This window comes from Melanerpes formicivorus, unplaced genomic scaffold (genome assembly GCF_026170545.1).
Source record: "Melanerpes formicivorus ecotype bairdi unplaced genomic scaffold, bMelFor1.0.p_v2 SCAF_13, whole genome shotgun sequence".
In the NCBI taxonomy this organism is placed as follows: domain Eukaryota; kingdom Metazoa; phylum Chordata; class Aves; order Piciformes; family Picidae; genus Melanerpes; species Melanerpes formicivorus.
Window position 1 is genome coordinate 6,085,003 of NW_027142365.1, and position 24,988 is coordinate 6,109,990.

At 44.2% G+C, this 24,988-nt stretch overlaps 1 protein-coding gene across 1 annotated transcript in view; it reads right to left on the minus strand.

Annotated features, from left to right (window-relative positions):
- Positions 1 to 506: 506 nt before the first annotated feature.
- ACVR2B (activin A receptor type 2B) overlaps positions 507 to 24,988 on the minus strand; it is a 103,388-nt gene continuing 78,906 nt past the window's right edge. Inside the window, exons 2-11 of the mRNA XM_068145945.1 lie at positions 24,259 to 24,466; positions 20,472 to 20,581; positions 19,002 to 19,153; positions 17,744 to 17,887; positions 16,503 to 16,646; positions 15,460 to 15,608; positions 10,571 to 10,685; positions 8,293 to 8,431; positions 5,763 to 5,893; positions 507 to 3,374 (exon numbers count right to left, since the gene is read on the minus strand). Coding sequence (XP_068002046.1) covers positions 3,180 to 3,374; positions 5,763 to 5,893; positions 8,293 to 8,431; positions 10,571 to 10,685; positions 15,460 to 15,608; positions 16,503 to 16,646; positions 17,744 to 17,887; positions 19,002 to 19,153; positions 20,472 to 20,581; positions 24,259 to 24,466 — 1,487 coding nt within the window. The 3' untranslated portion in view covers positions 507 to 3,179. The remainder of the gene's footprint in view (positions 3,375 to 5,762; positions 5,894 to 8,292; positions 8,432 to 10,570; positions 10,686 to 15,459; positions 15,609 to 16,502; positions 16,647 to 17,743; positions 17,888 to 19,001; positions 19,154 to 20,471; positions 20,582 to 24,258; positions 24,467 to 24,988) is intronic.

Below are 24,988 nucleotides of genomic sequence, written 5' to 3' on the forward strand. Positions count from 1 at the left end.
GGGAAGGAGAAGGGAAGGAGAAGGGAAGGAGAAGGGAAGGAGAAGGGAAGGAGAAGGGAAGGAGAAGGGAAGGAGAAGGGAAGGAGAAGGGAAGGAGAAGGGAAGGAGAAGGGAAGGAGAAGGGAAGGAGAAGGGAAGGAGAAGGGAAGGAGAAGGGAAGGAGAAGGGAAGGAGAAGGGAAGGAGAAGGGAAGGAGAAGGGAAGGAGAAGGGAAGGAGAAAGGAAAGAGAAGGGAAGGAGAAGGGAAGGAGAAGGGAAGGAGAAGGGAAGGAGAAGGGAAGGAGAAGGGAAGGAGAAGGGAAGGAGAAGGGAAGGAGAAGGGAAGGAGAAGGGAAGGAGAAGGGAAGGAGAAGGGAAGGAGAAGGGAAGGAGAAGGGAAGGAGAAGGGAAGGAGAAGGGAAGGAGAAGGGAAGGAGAAGGGAAGGAGAAGGGAAGGAGAAGGGAAGGAGAAGGGAAGGAGAAGGGAAGGAGAAGGGAAGGAGAAGGGAAGGAGAAGGGAAGGAGAAGGGAAGGAGAAGGGAAGGAGAAGGGAAGGAGAAGGGAAGGAGAAGGGAAGGAGAAGGGAAGGAGAAGGGAAGGAGAAGGGAAGGAGACGGGAAGGAGGAAAAAGGGAAGAAAAAAAAGGAAGGAAAGAGAAAAAGGAAGAAAAGAGAAAAAGGAAGAAAAGAGGAAGAAAAAAAGAAAAAAGGATGAAAAAAGAAACAAGAAAAAATAAAGATAAATAAGAAAAAAGAAAGATAAAGAAAAAATATAAAAGCAGAAAGAAAAAAGAAAGATTAAAAAAAGGAAAAATGTAAAAAAAAAGAAAATATTAAAGAAGGAAAAGGATTTTAAGAAAATAAAAAGAGACAGATTGGGAAGAAAAAAAAAAAGATGTACTGTCCTTTCACTAAAACAGACCCAAAAAAATAGCACAGAATGGAAACAGCCTTCACAAATAAGAGTGAATAATGCCCAGGTACCTTATATAGGCAGTTATTCTACAACTGTATACAGTTATTTACAACGGTGCTTTATAAAACAAAACAAACCAAAACCGGTAGCACTTCCTAAAAGATTTTGGAACATTATTATTATTATTATTCATTTTATTTTTCCCCCCCTCTTTTTTTTTTTTTTCTTCTTCTTTTTTTTTTTTTCCTTTTTTTTTTTTGTGTGTTTCTTCTTTTTTTAAAACTCCCTTGTCATAAAAGCCAACTTACGTTAAAATATACTTACTACAAGACAACACAACTAACAAAATATATAATAAAACTCATACAAGTAGAAAATTCTGAGGTATTTCTGGTTTGAGGTGGTCTGTGGTCATGAAGTTTTTAATATTTTTTGTTGTTTTTTTGTCTTTTTTTTAAATTATTTTGCTTTTTTTTCCTTTTTCAGTTTAAACCTCGGAAGCCACGTAACCTGTGTGTGTGTGTGTTTGGTGGTTGGGTTTGGTTTTTGTCCTTGGTTTCGTTTTTGTGTCGTTTCGTTTTTAAAGTTGTTTTTTTTTTTTTCCTTTTTTCCTTTTTTTCTCTTTTTTTTTTTTTTTTTTTTTAAACATTGCATGTTTTGCAAATTAAAAAAATATTCTCGGTGTTGAATCAGCAGCATTAGGAACATTCACTGACTAGAGCGAGTTTATGGCGTAAAAAGAGCGACGGTGTTTTAAGATTATGCACCACTTTTAAGACAAAAAAAAAAAGACGTTTTCGTCACAGGGTAAGGAGAAAGCGGCGTCAAAGAAACCAGCCGGAGAGGCGCTGCCAACAGGCGCCGCTCCTCCCAGCTGCCTCCGCATCCTGCCGCTGGGCAGTTCAGAGGCTGCTCAGATGCTCCAGGAGCCATCTGCTGCTGGTTCAGGTATTTCCACCCCGCCCCCAAATTAAAAATTAAATAATACAGAGCCAGCTTTCACGCTTTTCCTCTTTTCACCATCTGCACCACTAGCTTGGGTTGTCAGACAGTCAACCCCAATGGCGAATTTCTTGATCCAGCTTGCACTTAAAGCAAGATGCAAAATTTTCCCCACCTTCCGGTATTAAACAAAGGTGCTTCTAAGAACTTTCCCACCTCTTAATGATTACACTGCTATACTATCTGGAGTCAAAAAATAAAGGTAATTTATAGCTCTGCTTTGTTCTTTTACCACCCGGGATACTGGAGGATAAAAGAACTAGCGCCCCGCTTACAATCATTGGCTCTTTAACTCTGCTTTCTCCAGACACTGCAGCGGTTAATACTCTGCCCAGAAATGTCCTTTCCCTCCTCTAATGGTTACCTGAGAAGTAGCTCCATAGCAAATGATGTTTCCCCAAATGCTGCCACATCCAACGTCACTCTCCCCACCCCTATTCTACTCTTCCCCCCTTCAATTCTACCATCAAGAATTAACATTCTCCGCCCGGTCGCCTCTGTTTGTTTGTTTTTTTCCATGTTACAATGACACCCGTTAGATCCGTAAAAGACACATCTGCTGTTTGTTTTTTTTTTTGAAGCTCACTTCCAAAAAAGAAAATAATAATAATAATAGAAAAAAAAAAAAAAAAAAGGAACTGAACCCAAAACCAAACCAAAACGGGGAAGGAAAAAACCCTAAAAATCCTTTTTGATGAAGGTGGATTCTTTATATATATATATATATATAACAGTCTTAAGTTTCCTCCACAGTTTGCAGCATTGTGTTTTCCAAGGTGGTAGGTGGTTGTCCTTTATGTCACAGATGCTCCACGCCGAAGACGAGACCGACAAAGAGAAACCCAGACAACTGAATAAAAAGAAAAACAAAACACAACCGAAGTGAGTTTGTTGAGGTTCTGAGGTACCTGCACCTTTTCTGCATTCATTAGTCGGCACCTGAATGCTTGCTGAAATGTCCAGTATTTTTTCTTTTTCTTTTTTTTTTTCCTGTTTTTGTTTTTTAATACAGTAGAGCAATGTGCTGGTAAAATTGATCCAATCCAAAATAACAATAATAATAATAATAATAACAACAATAATAATAAAAAGTCAAGATAAAATAGCAGCTGCATTCATGTGTTTGTTGGATTTTTTTTTTTTGTGTGTTTTTTGTTGGGTTTTTTTTTTTGTGTGTGGTTTTTTTTTTTCCTTTTCTTTTCTTTAAACTCCTTTCTTTTCTTTTCTTTTCTTTCTTTTTTTTTAAATCCACTGAGTCTGGAAAGACCAAAGTGAACCAGGACTTAGATACTAGACTCTTTGGGCGGCAAGTCCACGTTGGTGACGGACGTCACGATGGAGACGAGGCAGTCCGAGGTAGTGCCGTTTACGGATTTGCGGATCTGCGCAATGCGCTCCTCGACACAGCCCGCCGAGAGCCGAGCCTCCGCGTCGTGGTCCCAGCACTCTTCGATGGTCACGCAGAGCTGCGCCAAGCCCTGTGGATGACAAAGGGGAGAAAGCTGTGGGTTTTCCTGACTGTATCAAGTGATATGTTGACCCCGGATCTGCCGGTCTCAACATGGAGAGCAGAAGTCATAGAATAGAATCATAGAATCAACCGGATTGGAAAAGACCTAAGAGATCATCAAGTCCAACCTATTACCTAATACCTAACACCTCCTGACAATTAAACCACGTCTCCAAGTACCACATCCAATCCTTTTTTGAGCAGTTCCAGGGATGATGACTTCACCACCTCCCTGGGCAGCACATTCCAATGGCCAATTACTCTTTCTGGGAAGAACTTCCTCTTCACCTCCAGCCTAAACTTCCCCTGGTTCAGCTTGAGACTGTGTCTTCTTGTTCTGGTGCTAGTTGCCTGGGAGAAGAGACCAACCCCCACCCGGCTACAACCTCCCCTCAGGTAGTTGTAGAGAGCAATAAGATCTCCCCTGAGCCTCCTCTTCTCCAGGCTAAACATACCCAGCTCCTTCAGGTTCTCATAGGGCTGGTGCTCGAGGCCTCTCCCCAGCCTCATTGCCCTTCTCTGGACACATTCAAGTATCTCAATGTCCTTCTTAAATTGAAGGGCCCAGAACTGGACACAGTACTCAAAGTGTGGCCTAACCAGTGCTGAGCACAGGGGCAGAATGACTTCCCTGCTTCTGCTGGCCACACTGTTTCTGATGCAGGTCAGGATGCCATTGGCCTTCTTGGCAACCTGGGCACACTGCTGGCTCATACAACTGACAGACCAGTTATGAGGAGGTGACCACTGCCACGGGGTGGACAAAATGGCCCAGAGCTGCAGAACCAGTAGCTATTTATTAAGACAGCCATGAATGTTACACTTCCACTTTCCCACAGCCTACCTCCTTAAATCCACTGATGTATCTTTATGTGAACAGGTGCCTTTCTTCCCATTTGCATTCCCATCCATTTCTAAGAGGCAGTACTTTGTTATTTTTTACTCCCATCCTTTTCTCACATGGTTTGAAGCTACAACATCTCTTACCACCTCCAGGGCCTCACAGAAATGATGGCCACCTACACATTATTATTCACTTTTTGGGTTCCCACATCGAGCACCTTCATCAACAAAGTCTGTCTAGGGACCTTAGAGAAGGACAGGAAGAAGGACCTTGGAGTCCTGGTGAACAGTAAGTTATCCATAGGACAGCAATATGCCCTTGTGGCCAAGAAGGCCAACAGTATCCTGGGGTGCATTAAGAGCAGTGTGTCCAGCAGGTCAAGGAGGTTCTCCTGCCCTACTGCTACACCCTGGTGAGATCTCATCTGGAGTACTCTGTCCAGTTCTGGGCTCTGCAGTTCAAGAGACAGCAGGATATACTGGAAGATGGTTAAGGGACTGGAACGTCTGTTTTATAAGGAAAGGCTGTGAGGCCAGTCTCTTTGCAGTGGTGCCCTGTGACAGGATGAGGGGCAACAGCTTCAAACTGTTTCTGCTTTCTAACACTGTTTGGTCACATATGCTTTTTTTTCTTGGATATACCCCAAAATACTTGTTTTAGTATCAAACTACATCCCAAGATTCAGCAGTTAAAGTTTTAAAAGACATCAAGCAGTACAATTCCCATGATAAAACCATAAGAGCTGGCAGCACTGTATCATTTACTACAAAACCACTGCTTTGTTTGCAGTCACTTCTGTAGATCACCCCAAAATACCCAAATTCACACTACTGAAAAGCACTGCTCTCATTTGAACTGGAATCCTCCTTTTTATCTACAATCCACAGCTCTCCTTGACTTCTAGGCAAGAAGTTAGCATGCTGAGTCTAGCCAAAGCCATGGCAGTTTGGTCAGAATAGAGGAATTTAGCTTCTTACTGAAGCCCTGTGAGATTTCTTCATCTGCTCAGTCTCCCAGTCTGAAAAAAGAAAAAATCAACTCTCTTATAACATGAGCCTAAGATGATCTACTTCTGAGAAACCCATGCTGCATTTTGCTTCATTGTCTGCTTGCCTTCCCATCTAAATAATTTTTCCTCAAGTAAATGCTCAAGCCTTGCAAAGCTACCCAGCTTGTAAGGAACCTCTCCAATAGTATGGATCTTTTTCTTAATGAAAGGGATTATTTTCCATTCCTTCACCATATTAAAGGTAAATCACCATATGCTTCACATTCAGCACTGTCTGATCTTAATCAGTTGGTTCCTAAATACAAGGGACAAATGGAAAGGGGAGGATGAAGGTATGGAACAACTCCTCATTCTTGAGTGCATCCTCTCTAGCACTGGGTGGAGGTCCAAGCACCAGGTGGACTGGTTAGCTTTCCCCTGAAGCTTATGAGTGATGCCTAACCACATCCCTTGTTTCGATCACACAGGAAAACACTTTGCACCATCAACCAAGAGGGACATACAGGGTGTTTCAGCCAGTGATCCTTGAACACAGGGCGCATCTTCTTGTGAACCACCACTTCTTGCAGGTCCTCAAGGGATGGGTGCTGACCTATTTCTTCTTCAAAAGGCAGCATGTATTCATCCACGGGACCTATGGTGCACATGGAGAACTGGGTTAGTACAGAAATGTCCTCATCAAAGTCACATCCTCCCCATGCATGAGTGAGCTGCGGCTCCAGAGCAGCCTCAGCCACCACAGCAAAGCCTGCAGTTCACATGTCATTGCAGACAAGTGTGATTTACATTCCTCCTGCACAATGGACTTTGCCATCCCTTTTGCTTGTCTGGACATGCATTTTCCATCTCATCAAGTTTTAAATATAAACCACTCAGACAGGCCTCCTGATCCCACCTCTCTCCTTGAGGAGGCCTGCCAGGTAGCCTGTGATTTATTTCAATACAAAGAGCAAATCAGCCCATCCTCCTCACGTTTTAGCAGAGTGATTCAACCCACAGTAACCTAGAGGAAGGTTTCAGCATCACAGTAATTTCATTTTAGGCACTGACTAGCAAGGTCAAGCATTCACAGCACTTAGCATTTCTTGCTTTGTGATCTGGCTTGTTCATAGGTTTGAGTCAGTCCTGAGAGGCTGGAACCAGATGCACTTGTCCCAAGTACCAGCTCCTAAGTGCGAGATGATTTCTGAATGCTTTTGTTATACCACTTATGGCTGTGAACTGCCCTGGGCAATGGGAATGAGACAACAGTTTTGAGTATCAGTACCCATGCTGGATGGGAGCAATAACTTCTGCTTACTGAAACGTCATTTGGCTTTTAGCAATCCATAGATGCTCTCTCACTCACGGCAGCCCAGCTTAACTGATAGGCTTTCTCAGGGTGCTCCACAGCATCACTTACAGCTTCTTGGTAGCAAAGAGTGACTTATTTCAAGAATGGAGATATCTCAAGAGGGCCTTTGCAGACTGAAATATAAGAGCTGACCACTTGAGCTGGTCATGAACTGTGACACCAACAATATGATGCTTAGGTGCTCCAAAAAAATAAATGAAATCACTCAACCATCTCATCATTATCCTTGCTGACACAATGCCAGTCACTAAACCAAACTGAAACATTCATTCCAACAGATGGCACAATAACACTCATAACCTTCATCCTTCAGAAGGAATCAAGGCTATGAAGAGCAGCACTGATACTCTCCAACCAAACCTGCAGTTCACACAACATCACTTCTGAGCTAGAAGTACAGATGAGGTTTAGTGTAACTCCCCATCATCCTAAAAGAAGCTTTCCCTCTGATTTAATGGTTCTGTATATGGCACCTGGAGTCTCTTGGACAGCTTCTGCCTGAGAGGAGTTGGAAGGAAATCACAAATATGACAGCCTAAAATCCAAAGGGATATCTGGGAGACATCTACAGAGATAGGTTATTCCTACATGCATGGTCTGGGTACCATGGTTTCACGTTGCTGTGCTCCTACCTCCTTGCTCCTCGAGCATTTTATTTGGTTACACAGCAAATTTTTGAAGAGAAGACCTTCTTTTACCACAAACCTATGCAGAAACCCCAATTATAACCAAGCTCCTTGGTCCTAGTGTAATACTAACAAAAACATTTGAAGTCCAGGTGACATAATGTTAATTTATGAACTTCATATTGTGTCCCGAGCACCCATATCTGTACAAGCAGAAAGAAGCTGGAGTAAGCAGCCTTGGAGCTACTACAATGAAATTATTTCTTCCCTGATGAGGGTTAAGGTCCTGCAAACGGCAAGGATGTCACCAAAGGGCAGATGTGCCATTTGGACAGAAAAGATGCCCCATTTTGCAGCATCATTTTAGGATTTAAAACCCCCTGTGACTGCAAGCTCATTCTTTGGGTCATTCAGGAGAAAGTGAGATCCTTCAAAATTGCACATGGAATAACAAACTCTGCCCGCTGCTGAGGGAGTGCTTCATCAGCCACAGTCAAAGATTAATACCTAATGACTTATGACAGCAGGGAAATAGGCTTGCTGACCCAAGAAGATCCTTCCAGCCCTGTGTTCCTGCTGTTTCACCAAGATGCTCCACTTCTGAGCTTTCCATTCAGGCTACTACATTGCCCTGTAGGAGTGAGGTTTGACAGCCAAGCTGGAGTTGAGCACAGCTCTTCTCTGGAGTGCAAAGCCTGCTATAGTCACAGGCAGGAATGTAGAGTGCCACAGCGAGCAGTACAGAGCAGGTGCAGGACTAAAGGATGTGCATTGGTGATAGAGGAGTCACCTACTTCTCCCTCTGAGTTCTCAGCCCATTTTCAACGTAATCAGCATAGTTAAAAGCACTTTAAGACTTGAACACTACCAAGGCTACTATCTACAGAGAATGACACAGCTTATGTTAAACAAGCAAGTGAAAAACAAGTTTGCTGCTTAATGAAAACACGCTATTCATCATCACTTCTTTTAAGTAAAGCCAGGTCCATTCTCTGGACCACTAAACCACACTGAAACAGAGCTCTCTTCAGGGAAGATGATCCTTATTCTTACCATCAACAGCTCTACATCTGGAGACTAGCTCCCACAAGACCAGTCCCATTGCATACATGTCTATTCTCAGGAAGGCGTCTCGTTGGAAGTTGATTGCTCCCTCTAACACTTCAGGAGCCATATACCTCCTTGTTCCCACCTACAGAGAAAAAAAATCACAACTCAAGTTACATTCCAGTTGGATCCATCAGCCTCCACTGGTTGGAGATGAGTGACAGCTGGTTTAATTAGCCTTAAGGCTACTTCTGCTAAAGTTGCACTTCACTTGAAAAACAAGCAAAGAGGAGCTGTTTTTTTCTGACACCGATTCTCATTAAGATCACTCAAGTCTAGCTAAGTGAACTAAAGGAAAAAGCCGAAGTGCAAGGCTACATATGTGATATTCATTGAGCATACACTAAAGGTCTCATTTAAATGCAGTGTGGCACGGTGAGTCCGGATGAAATCCTGCCTTCCCCACGTCCCACTGCATCTTGCGCCAGCAGCGCACCCTGCACGAGAAAAAGCTGTCTTTGGAGACACACAAAACACCCTGAGATCAAGTCAGACTTGGTTATTGTAGTGGTTCAAAGTTCCACCTCCTTTTTACTCCAAAAAAATCATGTATGTGTGTTTAAAATAAAAGATAAGAATAGAACTGATGTGTTCCAAAGTGGTAGGAAAAGGTGTTGCACAGACAGCCCTGGATAACACAAGTCTCCTGAATCCACAGAAATAGTAAAGCATGAAGACTGTGACGTCTACCCTGCCCAGGCTTGCTGTGATCTGGTTTGGAAAAGCTCCCCTGTCACTTTGAGGGGGTTCAGTCCTCATTACAGTGCTTATCTTGTGTTTAGTGCAGGTAGAGCCATACTGAGCTCTTCATCTAGTTGTGGTTATATATGGCAGAATTATAGGCCATAATGGAAGAAAGGGGACAGAAGAGCAAGGAAGAAAGCACTTTTTTAACATGGGAATTGAAACTCCTTTACTGTTTTCCTTCATCTGTTCTTGCTGTTACCTGAAGCAGGGGAGATCAGGGGGAAGTCAGGACATTAAAAGGCAAAAGGACAAGTCAAAATAGGTGACAAAAGTGAGGAAAACTGAGGGCGGGGGAGTTAACCCAGAGAAGTATTCACTTCTGAGATAAAGGCAAAAAGGGAGCTTGCAGTGGAGATGGGTATTCAGAAAACCCTTCCAGACACATGGGATGCTGGTATGACAGCAGAATGCCTGGCTGGAGGCACAGGCTAACGAGAACCTTATGAATTTCAACAAGGACAAGTGTATGGTCTTGCACCTCGAAAAAACATAATCCAGGAGTGCAACACAGGCTGGGATCTACCTGCCTGGAAAGCAGCTCTGTGAAAAGTGACCTGGAGTCCTGGTGGCCAACAAGCTCAATATGCAAGAAGTGGCAAAGAATGCCAACAGGATCTTGGCTGCATTGACAAGGGCAGCACCAGCAGAGATAAAGCCATTATCTTAGTCTACTAAGTGCTTGTCAGGCCATTCCTGGAATATTGTGTTCAGTTTGGTTCTCCTTAGACAAAAAAAAAGATGTGGGCAGGCTGTGGAGGGTCTAGAGAAAGGCTACAAAGGGAAGGAGTTCTTTGGAGGAAAGGCTGATAGAAATGGGTTTGTTCAGCCTTGAGAAAAGGCTTAGGAGAGACATTATCACTAGGTTCCAGTATTTAAAGGGTGGCTCCAAAGAAGGAGAGCCATTTTTCACAGGGAGTCAAATAAAAAAGACAAGGAGTAATGGGTAGAAGTTACACCTGGTAGAAGTTACACCTGGGAAGATTCCAATTGGACATGAGGAAAATTTTTCATAATGAGAACAATCAGCCATTGAAATAATCTCCCCTGGGAAGTAGTGGAGTCCCCAGCATTGGACACTTCCAAGATTCAGCTAGACAGGGCGCTGGGCCATCCTGTCTATACCATGCTTTTGCCAAGAAAGATTGCACCAGATGACCCCTGAGGTCCCTTCCAACCTGGTATTCTATGATTTTATGAATATTTAATTCCAAAACAATAGTCAACAAGTCTTGTGTTTGAAGGAAGAATCCACCTGCCCCTGGGCCTAAGGGGACCTTTCCTGCCCAGCAGTCAGAAGGGTTTGAGCACTCTCTCTGTGCACCCAGACAAAAGCAGCTCCTGGAATTCAGATCTGAGCACAAGCTTTTTGTGGAAGACACATATTTCAAAGAGAGACAGATGCACCTCTACAAACTACCCCTTACCCTCAGAAGCTATGGCAAGCTCAACTTTTCAAAACATTAAAGATAATGATTACCTGTCCATGAGTGTCCCCTGGAGGTTTTCCAGGTTCAAACCGTACAGCTAGTCCAAAATCAGCTAGCACCGCTGTCAAGTCATTCTTCAGCAAGACATTTTTACTCTTGAAGTCCCTATGGACAAGCCAAAAAGCAAGTTTGGGAAGGGTTTATTACCACGTGTGTTTAAATCACTTTGCAACACACCACGTTGTAAGTCTATAGGCTTAGCAGCCCCCCAGTAAATCAGCTCTCTCCTTCCTTCTCCAGATGCCCAGCATGGTCAGCTATGGGAAATTTGGCTGCTAGTCGCTGCCCATGTTTCTGAAACACAGCCAAGCAGACCTGTACTGCCCAGCACAGAGCTGGCCAAACTCTATGGTGGATTAACCTCAGAACAGATGCAGAGAGTGATATGGAAGGGGTGTTTTAATTTGAGCAGGCAGTAAAGGCAGCATTTCATGCTCTGAGCACCAGCTGTGGACACCCACCTCTGGACACTTCATACATCTGAAGTGGTGAAATACTGGAGCAGACAACCAGCACTAGAACAAGAGGACACAGTCTCAAGCTGCACCAGGGAAGTTTAGGCTCAAGGTGAGGAGAAAGTGCTTCACAGAGAGAGTTGTTAGCCATTGGAATGGGCTGCCCAGGGAGGTGGTGGAGTCACTGTCCCTGGAGGTGTTTGGGGATTGGATGTGGCACTTGGTGCCATGGTTTAGTAGTCCTGAGGTCTTGGGTGACAGGTTGGACTTGATGATCTTCGAGGTCTTTTCCAACCTTATTGATTCTATGATAAGTTGCCCAGAGATGTGGTTGAGGCCCCATCCCTGGAGACATTCAATGTCAAACTTGATGGGGCCCTGAGCAACCTGATCTAGTTAGAGATGTCTCTGCTCACTGCAGGGGAGTTGCATAAGATGATCTTTGAGGGTCCCTTCCAACCAATGCAGTCTGTGATTCCTCACTCCCAACAACAAAAGCAAGACAGGGCAGGGTGGTGCATTCAGTCCTTATCCAAGTAACAATGTTTGCTCCTATCTACAAAATCAGATCTTCCTGGAAGTTACCAGGTGCTGGTGGGACTGTCTTCAACCTGACTACACACTTCAACAGACTTCTGCCATATTCATCTATTACCCTTATGTTTTAATTGCTGGATTGATCTCCCCCAGGGAATTTGGAAGGTTGGATGGGAAGCAGCCCACACTGAGACAAGCTGTCAGGGTCACACCAGGCAGCTAACAGGCAGATGTAAGCATTGCATTGGAGATGGTGGGTCTGTGCTTGAAGGGGTTTTTTTAAGGCAACATTTGTGTCAGTGCTGTGTCATTCCAGGGCAGCTCAGGTAAATGTGCAGGGACTGGAAAGCAGAGCAAGGGGATAGAGGAGGGTCACACTGAGATACCTATGCCAGTCAAACCCTGTTCCCTGGGCTTCCTGCATTTTCATCTGAAAAGGAATGTTTGGCAATCTAATTAAATTACAGACCTTAGACGGCAGATGGCAATTGTCCTGTATGCTCAGCATTATAATTTCCCTATCATCAATTCACTCGGTGACCCTGCTGATTGCAGGACATTGCAGGCCTGCACAAAATAATTAATGAGGGCAGATACAATTGTTCTGCACTAGAGAGACCTGTCAAAATTCTTTGGGAAGAGAGAAATTGCTGGACCATAGAGAAGGGCTCCTTGCTGAGGCCTCGGATGCCAGAACACCAGCTCCAAGTACCAAAAGCAAAAATCAGCCTGTACCACCCAGCTTGAAAAGCCAGAAGAAAGGATTACTTTTTTTTCTTTCTAAGATAAAGACAACATCATGGGCATTTCTGCCTCAGGGATTAAAGATGGGGAAGTGGGGGACAAGTTGGAGAGCATCACAGAACTGGGAAACACCAGCAGAAAGTAGCCATCATCACCTCGAGAGGACACAAGAGGTTTCTAGAAACACAGTAGAGTTTTGCAGAGCCTGCACAACATTTGTACCCCTCCATTCCACCATTTAGCTAATACCTGTCATCTTAGAGACTGGCTGCTTCCCTGCTATAGCAGCTTCCCTACAGGCTTAGGAAACAGCCATAATTTAATGACACAGATAAACTCTTTTGCTCACCCAGCCTTAGGGGATTATGCCTTCCAGGATGGGACAAATTGTGCATGAGAGTTTTGTAAAACAGTGTCTCTATGAGGGCCACACAAAGTATTGGACAGTCTGTCTGAACAAAGGGTTTCCAAAGTGAAGCGAGATGCAGGCCAGTATCATTGCCTGGGCATTTGCTGCCCTTTGGGCATGCAATAGTTAACTGCTTCATCTTGGTATGTGATGCAGGAATTGGCTTTTGGGGGGATTTTGTTTGTTTGTTTTTCTTTTCCCCCCCATTTCCATAAATTTCCTCATTTTTCTATGTGTTCCTTCCTGCCACAAACCACCTTGAACTGGCAAATGTGAGCTGCAATGCAAACACATTCAGGACAGGGAGAAGGACCTGATCCTAGCCACGCTCAAGTAGAATTCTCACTAGCATTAGACCATCCTAAAATGGGCACTGATGAAGGAAAGTGGCCTGGAAAAAAAAAGACAAGAATAAAAATTGTGTAATGCTTCAAGCTAGGGAATAAAAGAGCAAGTGGACTATAAATGAAAAATGTGTTAACTGAGTTCAGACACTGGAGATTTTATTTCCAGCTTCCACGTGGGGGCACTTTTGCACCAACAAGTAGTCCCCTAACCTTAATCCTCCTTGGAGTGTGGGGGCCAGCAAAGAGTTAGCTGAACCCCTGCCCAGCAGCGACTAGGGGAGTCTCACCTGGCAACCCCAGCATCTTTACATGCATTGTGTGAAGGCATTCAAAAATACACCCCTCCCCAGGTTTCAAATGTGGGGGGTTGTTTTCTTTTACAAGCAGAATAAAACTGAAAGGAGTGGGGTAATCCAAGGGAAATCCTTGTGTGTCCTGAACTCCCTCTCTTCCATAGGTATGTGCTAAGTTCAGACAAATAGTGCATTCTCCATCTTTTATCATTTGCTAAATGGATGAGGACACTAATGAGCACGATCTGTTGCTTTAAAGCCTTTCTATAGCCTTTCTCTGTTCCCCACCCTCAGGAATTTTTATGTATAAACCACTGCCTTTATTCCACAGGGACAAATGTCAGGGACACAGGGGTCAGCTCCAGGAGCAGCACAAAGGCAGCTGCAGGCTCTTTCAACAGCTCCCAGCTCTTACAAACCTTCACGTTGAGGGAGGGGGTGTGTTTTGGGGGCAGGGGCACCCTTGCACAAACAGGGATTATCTTGCCCTACATGAAGATGGTCCTGCTGGATTGGGTATAAATTGCTGCAGCTGGCTGTGGAGTGTAAGTCCCTACTAAACAAAATTCAGTGTGTGGAGGGGGAGTATGGCCATGGATTACCATGTGAATCCCTTCTGGAAAACTCCCCTCCCTTGCTGTGCTTGTGAACTGCACTGTAGAGATGCTTGAGTCCAGGGCAAGCAATGTGGGACTTCAGAGGTGGGCTATAACAAATAAATATCATAGCAATAAGGATGCTTTAACCCCCTGCTTTCTGGATTCCCACTATCTCCATCATGCTGCCACCCAGGAGGGTTGAAACATGTGCCAAGTGGTCTCAAAGGCACCATGGTGCCTACTTTAGTGTCTGTCATAAGCATCCTGGCAAGATTTGGGCACAATAAAACTATAATGGAACTAAATTCGCTGCCATTTTCTGCATTTCTACTGTTTCTCCATTTCTTACCTAGTGGTCAACAGCTCTGTGGCAAGACAGTCGAGTGATCAGTTTAAAACACTTAGGGGAAAAACAGGGTCCCAATTTTGGTACAGCCATAAAATGCATAGATTACAGTGTGGTTTATCAAGCACAGTACTTTCAAAGAGTGGCTCTGCAGCAACCAGAAGGGAAGCACCTATCTCTCAGATGCTTGCCATAAACCATAGCCAAGGGTACTGACTGTGTCACAGTCAGGACACTTTCTTGCCCTTCCCCATTTCATATGTGGTTTAAAAAAAATTCTTGTCTTAGCAGGGCATTTGTTGGGTTAAAAAGCATTTACTTTCTAAAAGCACAATTGCCACCTCTGATCAACATCATCATCAATTCCAAGCACCGATATAGGCTGGGCAGCAACCAGCTTGAGAGCAGCCCTGAAGAAAAGGACTTGCCTGTGCTGGTGGATGAGAAGCTCAACATGAGCCAGCAGTGTGCACTTGCAGCCCAGAAAGCCAATCACATCCTGGGCTGCATCAAGAGAAACATAGCCAGCAGGTCGAGGGAGGTGATTCTCCCCCTTTGCTCTGCTGAGACCCCACCTGGAGTACAGTGTCCAGTTCTGGACCCCCTATTACAGGAAGGATCTGGAGGTGTTGGACTGTGTCCAGAGAAGGGCCACAAGGATGATCAGAGGGCTGGAGCACCTCTCCTATGAGGACAGACTGAGGGAGTTGGGGCTATTCAGTCTGGAGAAGAGAAGGCTCCAAGGAGACCTAATTGTGGCCTTCCAGTATCTGAAGGGGGTCTACAAGAAAGCTGGGGAGGGACTTTTGAAGGTGTCAGGGAGTGATAGGACTAGGGGGACTGGAAAAATAAATAGAAATGGGTAGATTCAGATTGGATGTTAGGAAGAAGTTCTTCACCACGAGGGTGGTGAGACACTGGAACAGGTTGCCCAGGGAGGTGGCAGAAACCCCATCCCTTGAGGTTTGTAAAGCCAGGCTGGATGTGGCTCTGAGCAACCTGATCTAGTGTGGTGTCCCTGCCCATGGCAGGGGGGCTGGAACTAGATGAGCCTTGAGGTCTCTTCCAACCCTAACAATTCTATGATGCTATGACCACTTCAAACACCTGAAAGCAGCACTTGAATAGTGTCAACAGAAGCAGTCATACCTGTGTGCTATAGCAGGTTTGTGTCCTTCACCTTTGCACCAAGGGACATCTTCATGAAGATAGGACAAGCCACGGGCCATTGTTTCTGCAACATGGCAGAGCTCATTCCAGCTGATAATATTGCCCTTCAAATAGTCTGTCAGAGAGCCCTGCAAAACAGGACATTGTATGTTCTTAATCACAGCCCCTGCCATGTGACAGCTGAGGAAATGGTTTTAATGAGTGCCTGAGAAATTTGAACCTTGATTTAACAGCGGGGGAAAAAAAAAAGAGTAACGATTCACTGGCAAAAGCCAACAAGAAGAAATACAACCTAGGAGTGCTCCTGAGCTCCCCACCCCTGACAGCACAGAAAGTATCTGTATGTCTAAAAGGAATCTACTGATCTGCCATGAAAGAGGAAGAAGGTTAGGAAAGGGGGGGGAAAAACAAAAAGTCAGCTCAAGACAGAGCACCTAACCTAAGCAAGGGGAAAGCCTTCCATGCAAGATGATGATGCAGCGCATCAGCTGGTTGTGGCAATGATTGACTCAGTAGACCTTGGATTAAACAGAGGGATAATGCTAGTGGCTCAACCCCGGATTTGTACGTGTTTGTTTTATTTAAGCGTTAGTCATGTTTGATAACTAAAGCAATCCATGAAATGGGAGATATGCCCCGAGCTTCAAAAGCAAACACAGAGCACATCTGCAAGGGCTGAGTTGGGACTGCAACGCTCTGACACCTGGCTCCCATGTGCTCATCCGCGCACATTAAGGGATGGTGAGCACCACGTACGTGAGCTGTGTGGCCTTTTGTGCCTCTCTCTCCCCAAGTCCCACCTTTATCAATTTTATGTTTGTGTAGGAAAGCCCTGAAAGCTAACAGAAGGGCCTTGGAAAGGGGAGCAGGAGCACTCCTCCCTTACCACTGAGCCATGGCTCACCATGGACACACTGGATAGATTACAGGGGAGCTTCTGGGAGAATAGGGGACACCAAATCCTACTGCTTTACTGCCAGCCACTTCTGCCTTCTCAAAATGTATGTGCAATGATACATTACCTTGTCATGGAACGCTGTGATCAGCCAGAGCTCCGTCTCTAGGTTTGTTCCTCTTTTCTCCGCTGCGATAAATTGCAAAAGGTTTTCATGCTTCATGCCAGGAGTATTGAAAATCTCCCTCTCACTCTGCCAAGATTGCTTATCCTAAAGCAGGGAGAAATGTACCATCAAAGATCATGCTTCCCCTTAAAGCAAACAGCTCCTTCAGCTCAGTCAGGGCTGCTCACAGTCCTCTTAATATCATCCTCCAGCATTTGGATGTGATGTATCCCTTTAAAATGACATTGTTTTCCTGAAGAGTAGAGGCTGAAGAAAGACTACAAGTTGCTGTTCTCAGTCTCCCTTCTCCAAAATTATCTTCAGCTATTCCCAAAGCACACATGAGGAGGGGGGGAGGAATCCAAACTCAATGTCACTGAGAAATACCATTTGTCAAGATTTGCTAATGATGCTTGCAAGAATAAAGCCTGTGCACACAGCAGACAGATCTGCACTGTGGCTGTAATTGTTACAATTGCAAAACCTAATCTAGGCTCTATTGAATATTTACTACTAGGTCACAGCTGGCTTGGACAGAAGATGTGCAAGTCTCCTTTAGCAACTCTATGACAGCAAGTATGGGGCAAAACATTAACGAAGGAGAAGATGGTAGAGGAGCACAAAGATGTTTCAGCTATTCTTTCGTTTGCCTTTTGATTGCTTTACTCTTCCCATCTGCAATTCCTAGAGAGTTGTCAAGAGTGTTCAAAGGTTTCCTAGAGCAAAAGACGTAATCTGACAGAAACGCTGCGGTGCAATTAGCTTTCACAGCACCAGGGCTGTGATTTGTGGAGCTGTAAACTGTTTGCTACGTTTGGGACTGGATTTACAATCTGCCCAGGCACAACACACAAAGCCAGGGCCTTTGGTCCTTTGTGTGCACTTTGGGCATCACACCTGCAGGTTGCCTCACTGGACTTGATCAACACTGACATTTGCAGAGAAGTTAAAACACCCTGTAGATTTCAAACCGTGCTTGTTTTTGCCCTTCTTGCAACAACTTCTACCACAGGAAGCATTTAGTAATGAGACAACATGAAGAAAGTAGAGGAAGTCAGAGTCCTTGAACTTTTCCCCCCAGCAGAAGAGTCCAAATACTCTTACTAATATGCTCTTAAAACACCTCCACAGGCACTCAGAGCATCTCAGCACTGGTGAGGAAGCCCAGCAAGCGACAACCTAATGCAAAGTGCCCTTCTCACCTGAATAGGGAAGATTTTCACTGCTACATAGTCATTCATCAGCTGAGCCTTCCACACACAGCCAAAACGTCCCCTTGCCTTGATCTCCAGGAGCTGAAGAGGCTTTAGGCCAACTAGGGGAGAAGGAGGTGGTGGGCCAGGGTCCTGCACAGGAGAAAAACATGGTCACCAGCTGAAGATAGACAGTAAAACAAATGGAGCGGAGAAGTGGAGAGACTGCATATGGGGAAAGAGGCATAAAGAAGTGACATTCTATTTAATACAAATTATTTAGAGGTACTGTTTGCAGCAAGAGCAGCCCCAAATTCCATATCTTGCTTTGCAGGGTATTTGTATAGAACATATATAACTACCTATGCCTCCAAGTGTCACTTTGTATCCAACTATTGCCTGCCATCCTCTGGCAAAACCTGATTTCTCCTATATTTTCAAAGCAAAGGCTATTTGAGGCTGTAAAACACAGATGACCTCAAGACTACCTCCTGCCAAAAGTAGGAACTTTTTAACCTTTGTGACCCAATGTAAAATCTCCCATTGCTTTGCACTTCCTTAGGTGTGTTTCACATAACCATAGCAATGGGCAGTAAACAGGTCTGTCAGCATCATAAAGATCCTATCTGTTTAAACTCTGCATCTGTCCAGGAGAAGCGTGCACCCCCACAGGATGTATGGGCTTGGATCCTTGTTCTGTCTGCTTTCAGATGGAAAATGTTCTCAGTATAGACTGTAATGGGTAGATGAGGGAGGGAGTGGTACCTGGTTGGCTCTTCATTAAAAAACAGAAGGCTCAGGGCACAGCAGAGCCAACAAGGACCAGTTCTCAGTGGCTTCAGGCCATGAGGATGACCTCCTCCATGCATTCTCTTATGGCTCATAAAAACTAAGCTTCAGCAAGGAAAGCATCCCCCCTTCACCCCGTAAAGCTAATAGGAGCTTTATCACCTCTCTGGTCCCCTGCAAAGTTTGCTGAAATCAGGCAACAGGTTTGAGAGTTTAGGGACAGGGTAGCCACCATTCAGGGCTGTGTTAACTCCATCCATTAGGAATCTCGCACACAGTAATAACCCTAAAGCCATCAAACCCATCAGCTTCGCAGGGAATGCTATCACCATGATGGAGGCCAATTGTATCATCAACTTCAAAAAAGAGAAGAAAAGTTAGGCCACCTAAAAAGAGTGAGGCAAAAGTGAATGTGAACATACAGAGAGCAGCCTCACTGCTTTTGTATGGTCCAAATAAAGGGGAGTGACTCCCTCACCTCATTAATGTCGACGTGCCCGTAAGGAGGCTTGCGGTGCCGATACATCCAGAAGGCCAAGAGGATGGCCATGGAGAGAACAGCAATGGGGAGCAGTGAGTACACCAGGATGTTGAGCAGGGAGGGTGTTGGTGGTGGTGGCTCATATATGACTGCAAAAAGAACCCAAAAACAAAACAGCAGGGTAAACAAGGGAAAGTACCCTTCAGGCACCCAACAGCACCGTCAGCTACTTGTCCAAACACATCCAAACCCTTCTCCTCCAATGCTCAGTGGCATGTCCCATCACATCCAACAGTTTATTCTTTTCCATATGGCTATTACTAATGGAGTTACAATGGTCCAAACCACACTCTGCAAGTTGAGTCTCCATCTGACCTTTACTTAAGATGGGCATTTCTTGCTGGGATACAGAAAAGCACAACATTTCCTTCTCTTAACCCTTCCGAATGCATTAAGCAAGCACGAAATCCCTCGCAGCACTGCTTTGCCTTTTACAGTGATTGACAAGATGTCAGTTGTTAGTAAAATGCTGCTGGAGCCACAATCAAATGCACTATTCCCACAGTAGTTCTTGTTCCAAATAACATCAGTGCAGTTGAGACACAAACAATGGGAATACTAAATGGAGCCATGTTGCTATGTTGGAGACAGGGAAGGAAAAAATAGCAAGACTTGCCAAATTAAACAAAAAACTGTGAGAGAAAGAATATTTGCTACTAGGTTGCTAGGGGTGCATTAATAACAGGAGATAATAAAGCCCATGTAAACAATTAAAAACCTAACAGGAAAGCCCAGGAAAATCTGATAATGGTCTACTGGAAGATCTCAGTAAATGCAGGTAGTCAATAGCAAAAGAAACCATCCTAAGGAGAAGATCCACCTGCTTTAATAATTTTTATTGAATGATACTTCAGCAAGCGTGCAGCTAAAAGAATCATCATTTTTCCATTAGCCTCTGAAGAAGGATGTGCTATTACTTTCCTTCTTTGAAGTATATCCACAAACTCTTAAAGCTGACACAAACACCCATTCCCTCTCAATCTTCAGATCAGCAAATTAGCAATTGAATGCAAGAATCTCAGATGCTCAAGGTATTTGGAGACCTCTGCCCTATGAAAATTAATGAAGGTACCAAATATCTTCTAACAATTTGAGTCTTGATTCATGCTCTATAAATCTGCTGTCTTTCCCTTGCATGGGAATTTGTTTTGTAGTATTTCACTGACAACTCCTGCCTTAGAGAAAACCTGATCCTTGCTGATGGTATCTGAGGTTCCCACAGAGGAAAACAATCTTAAAAAGTTGTTCTTAAGGAATGGTAGCAGAAGGACTTCTGGATTTTGTAAACAAAATGGTACTTTCTGTCCTGTTGGATATATTTTTCTGCTCAACATCCAAGGACTCAAAATTGTCACAAAATAGGTCTAAAGGAAGAGACCCCAAATCCCCATCCCCCACATCACTCACCTTCTGGGCCAGTGACTTCAGGCAAATGTGTAAATTTCTCATTGCAGTAGTTGCCCTCACAGCAGCAGAAAAACACTTGAGGATTTTCTTCTGTGGCTACACACTCTTGCCTGCATCAGGGAAGGACAGACACAGCAGTGAAGGGAAGAGAAAAAAACATTAGCCAATTCTTGCCTCTTGCCTTGGGATCTGACCTGCTCCGAACTGTCTTCTCCACGTGCCTTCTCCTGCTGCTGTACTGCATAAATTGGCAGACTCCACTAACACAAAACAACTTGGCACTCAAATACCCCAGTGAATAGCAAAGACCCTTAAAAAGACCATAAAGGAAACAAATGCTTCCATATGTACTGATGGTGAGTAATAAATAACAGCCATCACCACTAACTGAACGAGAAGCAGAAAAACGATGAAGGAATGTGTCCTTCCCTGGACAGTGTCTTTCCTACTGCCTGTATGTTTGCTGTCAGGGGAGAGGAGAATTTGATCATGTAATTATAAAGACTGTGCCATGAAGCACATATGATGAGGGCTGAGCCTTGAGCATCACTAGCTCTATACCCTAGAAGGGCACCAGACACCAGCAGCAACAGTTCTGCTGCAAGCTGGAGGGAGGCTGCAGGGTTTGATTTTACTAGTTTTGTTTTGGGATTTTTTAAAGTTTAGTTTTCAAGTGCAACTTTCTTCTCCTTTAAAAAAATGTCATCCTGCACAAAAGCCTTTAAAAAAAATCAGGCTGCAGCTCTCAGGCTTTTTTACTTGCCTGTTATGGAGGCAGTGCTACAGTCTTCTCTCAGCACTGAGGTTTCCTTCCACACTGTGCAAGGTGTTAGGGTACTTCCATGGATCAGACCAACTCCAGTTCCACACATCCTCCCTCTCCCACAGATCAATGCCAAAAGAGATGCGCACTGATTTTTGCAGCACTCTGGCAGTCATTTTTTTCTCTTTCCTAAATGCCTACTTCCTGTCCCTGTTGCCTTTTGGTACGTTACCCTCTGCTATTAGTTATTAGGGCTGCAGAGCTGCTCTCCACAGAGAACTGTATCAAACTATTTCCTGAAGCCCAGCTAAATTATATGCATAACTTCCTTCCTTTGACCACTCAGAGGAAGTAGCAAAACAATCATGTGTTTGACATTATTACTCATTTATGAACCCATGCCAAGCCTCCCTTTCTGTGGTATCACTGACACACTACCACAAGGAGAATGGGAAGGGTTCTCTTCAGTCCTAACATAGGGCAGTTTTCAGTGCTTTATTCCTCTTGAGGGAAAGGTCTCCTGCAAGGTCTCAGCTTGGGAAGCACTTGGGTTTGTTTTTCAGACTTTTTTTTTTTTAACTTCAAAGATAAAAAGCAGCTATTTGACGTATTCAAATGAACAAAGATGTTTCAACAAGTTAAGCAATGTTTCCAGATGCTTTTTCGTGAAATCAGATAACGAGCCGTTTGGATTGAACGGCATCACTATCGGAGTCTTCAATAGAAAAACACATCCTTTGCTAAATCTGTTGGTTAAGAAATCAAGCTAATGAGTGAAAACAGCCTGCTCCACATCTGCAATTCATTATCCTTGTCTTTGAGTTGGTGTGTGCTCAGGGCAGCCATCCAGGTACAGATGACATGTTATACTTAGCAAATATTACAAATGAGGCAGTGGGAGAGAATGACACATTTTTCTGTGGCAGCAAGGCCACGTTTTGTAGTGCTTCATGTGCTCTTCAAGGCAACCCAAACACAACCTCTATGGTGGAGCTGTGTAAATAAATGAAGAGCACCCAAGTAGATTTTTAAACACTACCTTTTCCCTGTAACCTTAAATGCACATGTGCCACGTCCTTGTTTCCTTAAGATAAGGAACAGAGTAAGAAGCCATCACCCTCAACATCCCAACCCTTGCACTCCTGAATTTTTCACCTTCCAGAGACTAGGAGGCAGCCTTTGGCACGTCCCAGCATGTGCTGCCTGTGCTCCAAGAGGAGCTACAGCTCGGCAGAAGAGGACTGTGGCCTGCATCCAGGGACACTGTTGAAAAATATAGGTACAGGTGAATCTCTCAGGGCTGCACCCAGGAGCTCAGCATCCAAAAATGCTGAAGAGAGAGACAAAATGCATCATCAACTGACAAAAAAAAGAATCGTCCTTTTAGCCATTTTTCCCATCTTGGGATGCAACACTACCTGCATGAAAGACTGCTGAGGGCACTCAAGGGGAAAAAAAAAAACCAAAAAACCCCCATCCTTTATTTAATTAAAGCTAACCTTTCTTTCAAATGTTGCTTTCAACACTTGCACTGTTGGTTAATTCTCAGAAGATCTTTTAGCTTTGCCCCGGAACTGCAGCTTTGAAGAATCAAGCTGAAGGATAATGGATGCTCAACCCCAGGGCTGCAAAAAGGCTTGTGAGGAGCCCTGGAAACTTTTTACCATTACAGCAGAGCAATACGTTATGACAAAGTTTAAGAACCACTACATCCCCGCACCGAGACACTCAGTGACAACACAAGTGTCACTGCGTATGAGAGCAGGCACTGAAAGGAGAAATCTGTTTACAGTAAACACTTCTGCTTGGAAGTAGGAAACTAAAGTGACCTTCTGTTCTCAGAAAGATCAGCATTAAGATGACTAATGGGCCAAGGAGGATTGATTTATTGGGAAATAAAAATTTAACTATATATAGAGCTTGGCTACACAACTGGCAGGGGAATAGGTGTGGTGGGAAAGCAACCCCAGAGCTAATAATAGAATGAGGATGAGGAACAACTCACAGTTGGGATAAGCTCTGACAATGGACACAAAAGCAGGGACAGTGTACAGTGCTGAAGGGAGAAAACTCTCCAGCCACAGGACAAAACTAGTCCCGGCTTAAGCACCCTAGCTCAGGGTTTGATGTCCTGGAACTTCTGTAATGGGAAGCTACAAAAATGCACAAAAATGAGATCAACCTACATTAGTGTTCTATCCAGGGAAATCCTTGAATGCTATGTTCTGTTCATCCTTATTGAAGTAGCTGGGTTTGGGTTGGTTGGCTGGTCGTTGTGGTTTTTATTTTAACAGAAACACCGAGTCTAGAGCTACTGAACGCTGTCCTTTTAAACTGTGACATTTCAGAGGGCTATTTTCATCAGTTGCACTTCTTTTCCCCTCTGCAGAATTGCATCAAAGGAAATGGGAAAAGACCAGTTTATTTTCCTAGCTATTTAATGAGGCTGGAGCCTTTGTACTACAAAACCTCGCTCCTTTTCAGCTTGCTACAGGCGATGACACACGAGCATGTGTATTGCTTTTGCTGCCCTGTCTCTTAACTCAGATGAGGAACAGTGAAACTTTCTGCAACCTCACAAATGTCAGAATATCTCAACCTCTAGCCACCCCCAGATATCTGTGCTTTTCTAGAGAGCTCCAAGTGATTCCAAGTTTTCCTTTGTATCGCCAAATGCTCTTGGAAGAACATACTGCTCTTCATTTGATGGTACAGGACACGTTTTTCAACACATGCCAGAATTATCAAAGCTTTGCTGAGGAAAAGAAAAAAATAATAATAATAATAACAACCACCACAACAAAAACCTGAAAGTGCATTTTGCAGCTTCTATATAGAGAAAAAAAAAAAATCAAGGCAGATAAGTGACAATTCTGAGAGCTGCTTTAGCAACAGAAATAATTACTGGACATGAATGGGCCAATTGACTTGGACTTGATTCAAAAGTCACGAGCCTTTGCACTTAGAGGAACAATTAAACCTGTGTTCAACAAAAAATAAAATAAAAATCACTTAGGTTATTACCTGTCATAACAGTTGAAGTCATCTAACCAGCAGCCCTTCTTCACCAGCTCAATGGAGCCCGAGTTGTTCCTCCAGGAGGCGTAGCAGTGGAGCCGTTTGTCCTTCTCCCCCTCGCAGCGCTCCACACCGCTCTGGTTGGTCTTCTCCAACTCCCAGTTGGCATTGTAGTAGAGGCATTCTCTTGTCTCAGCCTCCCCATGGCCTGGTCCTGAAGTGAAATTCAAACCCCAAAGATGTTCAAGCAAAATGTGAAATGGATCCCAAGAGACACATCTCTGTGTGGCTATGCTTCCCTAGGAGCTAGGCAACTCATTGGCGTGAGCTTCGTCATGGTGTGGAGGGTTACTCTCCGTTAGAGAGATCAGGTTTGCCTTGGCTCACAACAGGCGCTCATGGTGAAGTCCAGAGTCCAGCTGAGATACTCTTCCTGGTCTCCTTTGGCCAGTGCTTCAAAACCAGGATCCTAACAGGGGTATGTACAAGGCAGCCCACACCCTGTATTTTCTAACCACAAAGCCCCTGTTTAGGAAAGACAGTCTCCTAGGGTGCTACTTGTCACTGCTGTGATGTCAGACAGTGGAGTTACCCTCCACTATTTTAGGAAACATCACCTGAAAATAAATAGTTTCTTCTATGAGTAGGATGTAACTGAAAACAAATAATATGCATCCCACAGAGGAGGGCCAGATAAGTTGCCTATGGCTTACTTTGATCCCAGTTCAGGAATATT